Source organism: Echinops telfairi, unplaced genomic scaffold (assembly GCF_000313985.2).
Source record: "Echinops telfairi isolate 266 unplaced genomic scaffold, ASM31398v2 ScPeMD7_2;HRSCAF=8, whole genome shotgun sequence".
Taxonomy (NCBI): Eukaryota; Metazoa; Chordata; class Mammalia; order Afrosoricida; family Tenrecidae; genus Echinops; species Echinops telfairi.
The window spans coordinates 14160213-14162332 of record NW_022103898.1 but is presented as its reverse complement, the minus strand read 5'-3'; the positions used below and the strand labels follow the sequence as shown (position 1 = coordinate 14162332).

At 52.1% G+C, this 2120-nt stretch overlaps 1 protein-coding gene across 1 annotated transcript in view; it reads right to left on the bottom strand.

Moving 5' to 3' along the window:
* EIF3D (eukaryotic translation initiation factor 3 subunit D) overlaps window positions 1-2120 on the bottom strand; it is a 14117-nt gene that overhangs the window by 7149 nt on the left and 4848 nt on the right. Inside the window, exons 6-7 of the mRNA XM_004700717.2 lie at window positions 1450-1522; window positions 478-593 (exon numbers count right to left, since the gene is read on the bottom strand). Of these exons, the coding sequence (XP_004700774.1) occupies window positions 478-593; window positions 1450-1522 (189 nt within the window). The remainder of the gene's footprint in view (window positions 1-477; window positions 594-1449; window positions 1523-2120) is intronic.

Below are 2120 nucleotides of genomic sequence, written 5' to 3'. Positions count from 1 at the left end.
AAATAGAGATGCGTCAACAGAAGGGTGTCTGCAATGATCTGCTGTTGCTAGGTGCTCACACCCATCCAACAAAATACTGGCTGGTCCTCAGCCAACTGTAGGCTTAAGCCCACTCATGAGGCAGCTTTTTCGTGGACCCTCTACTCCAAGCATGGATGGGTCTCTCCTGATGCACGTCCAAAGTACGTGAGACATAGTCTCACCACCCTCCCTCCGAAGGAGCTATCTGGCTGTCCTTCTTTGAGCACAGATCTATTCTCTTCTGACACTGCATGGTGCGCCCACTAGCCCCCGTCAGCCATGGTTTGCGTCATTTGACTTCTGGGCTGTCTTTATGGGTGTTGGCTGTGGACACCAGTCAAAGGGAATCCTCGACGACTTCGACCTTTTCTGTTTCTCAGGATATTTGTTGCCCTTCAGACGAGTTGCGAGGGCTGAAAAAAGACAAGTTTATGTGGAGTCGTATGTAATTCACACTGAAGGCTGTAGAGTCTTTGACCTTTACCAGTCAGCGTTTCTTCGCTGCTGTGGAAGTCCCTCTCATAACAGCAATCAAGTGTGTCATCCGCACACTGCAGGTTGTTACCAGCCTCCTGCCAATCCTGACACAGCGCTGTTCGTGTCACCAGCCACTCTGATTCCATACAACCCAACACACACGTCTCCTGATTCTACACCAGTCAACATGTCCATGTTCTACACTTGCTGGTCCAGGTCCACGTTCCACATGAGCACATGATCTTCTGGGATCCCCACTCCTCACAAAGCTATACTCAGTTTGTTAAGGTCAATACAGCTGAGTGCCTTTGCATAGTCAATAAAACCCAGGAAGGCATCTCTGGTATTCTCTGCTTCCAGCCAAGATCCATTGGATGCCAGCGATGATAGCCCTTGTTCCACGTCCTCTTCTGAATCAAGCTTGGAGCTCTGGCAGCTCCCTGTTGATCTCCATTACCTGCAGCGTAACTTTATTCACATGTGATATTAATGCTACTGCGCTACAATTTCCACATTGTGGGACGACCTTTCTTTAGCGTGGAAAGACATGTAGAGCAGCACGGTTGATAACAGCCTCAAAGTGAAGAATATCGAACCACTCAGCCATAAATAAAAACAAATCCTGATGGGCGCGATGCACCGGTGAACATGACAGAAACAGCCACGGCGACCACTCGTAAGAAAGATCAGAACAGGCCAGTCGTGGTGACAAAGCAGAGCAGTGACTGCCCAGGGGTGGGGTGGGGTGAGGTGGGGATGATGCTGGGCGACTGCTTTAGTGACGGGTTCCTTCTGGGGCGAGGAGAATGGTCTGCAATCGACTGCGGGAATGGTCATCCGACTCGAGACTGGATGAAAAGCAGCGGGCTGTTCGCTTTGACTGGTAAACAGCATGGGAATGACCATCGCTAGGGATTCCCAGGCAGCTCTGCTCTAGGCAACGTTACCCACCTGTGATTTCTGGTCCCATTTTTGCCTCACTCCAAACTGCTTCTGGAATTTCTTCTGCAGCCGTATGCGCTCTCTGGAAAACACAGACACCTGATCTCACCTGGAGGCTTCTTCAAAAAGCAGAGGCAGTTTAATTATGTGCTGTAACAGGCAGTGCACAGGCAGGGTTTCAGGTAAGTCGGTCTATTCTACCATCACAAACCAACGCAAAGGAGAAGTGGCTTTTCTCTTCAGCACTGCTCAAGCCCACCACTGCTCAACTAGAGGAAACGGGGTCCCAGTGCAGAGGAGTGACCGAGGGTGCAGTGCACACCTGATGCCCAATGCAGCAGGCCCCAGTCAGACACCGAGCTCTACAATTTCCACATTGTGGGATGACCCTTCTTTAGAAAGTGCTGACTGCCCACTGGCATCCCTCAGCTGAGCCGCGGCTGAGCCACCTCACAGCCCCTCAGGACAGTGTGACCTGGCTCCTCGGGAGTGGGGACAGAGAGGCTGCCCAAGTGGCTCCTGCTCAGGGTGACCTCCCTCTCCTTTAGTGCTCAGGGCCATGAGCAAGCAGTCTTTCTCCATTGGCCACACGCTGGCCTGGCCTTCAGGCAACCAACTTTCAAAAGGAAAACAGCTCCTCCGCCCTCCCTGCTCCCCCAGGTAGGGGAGCAGCATCCCGA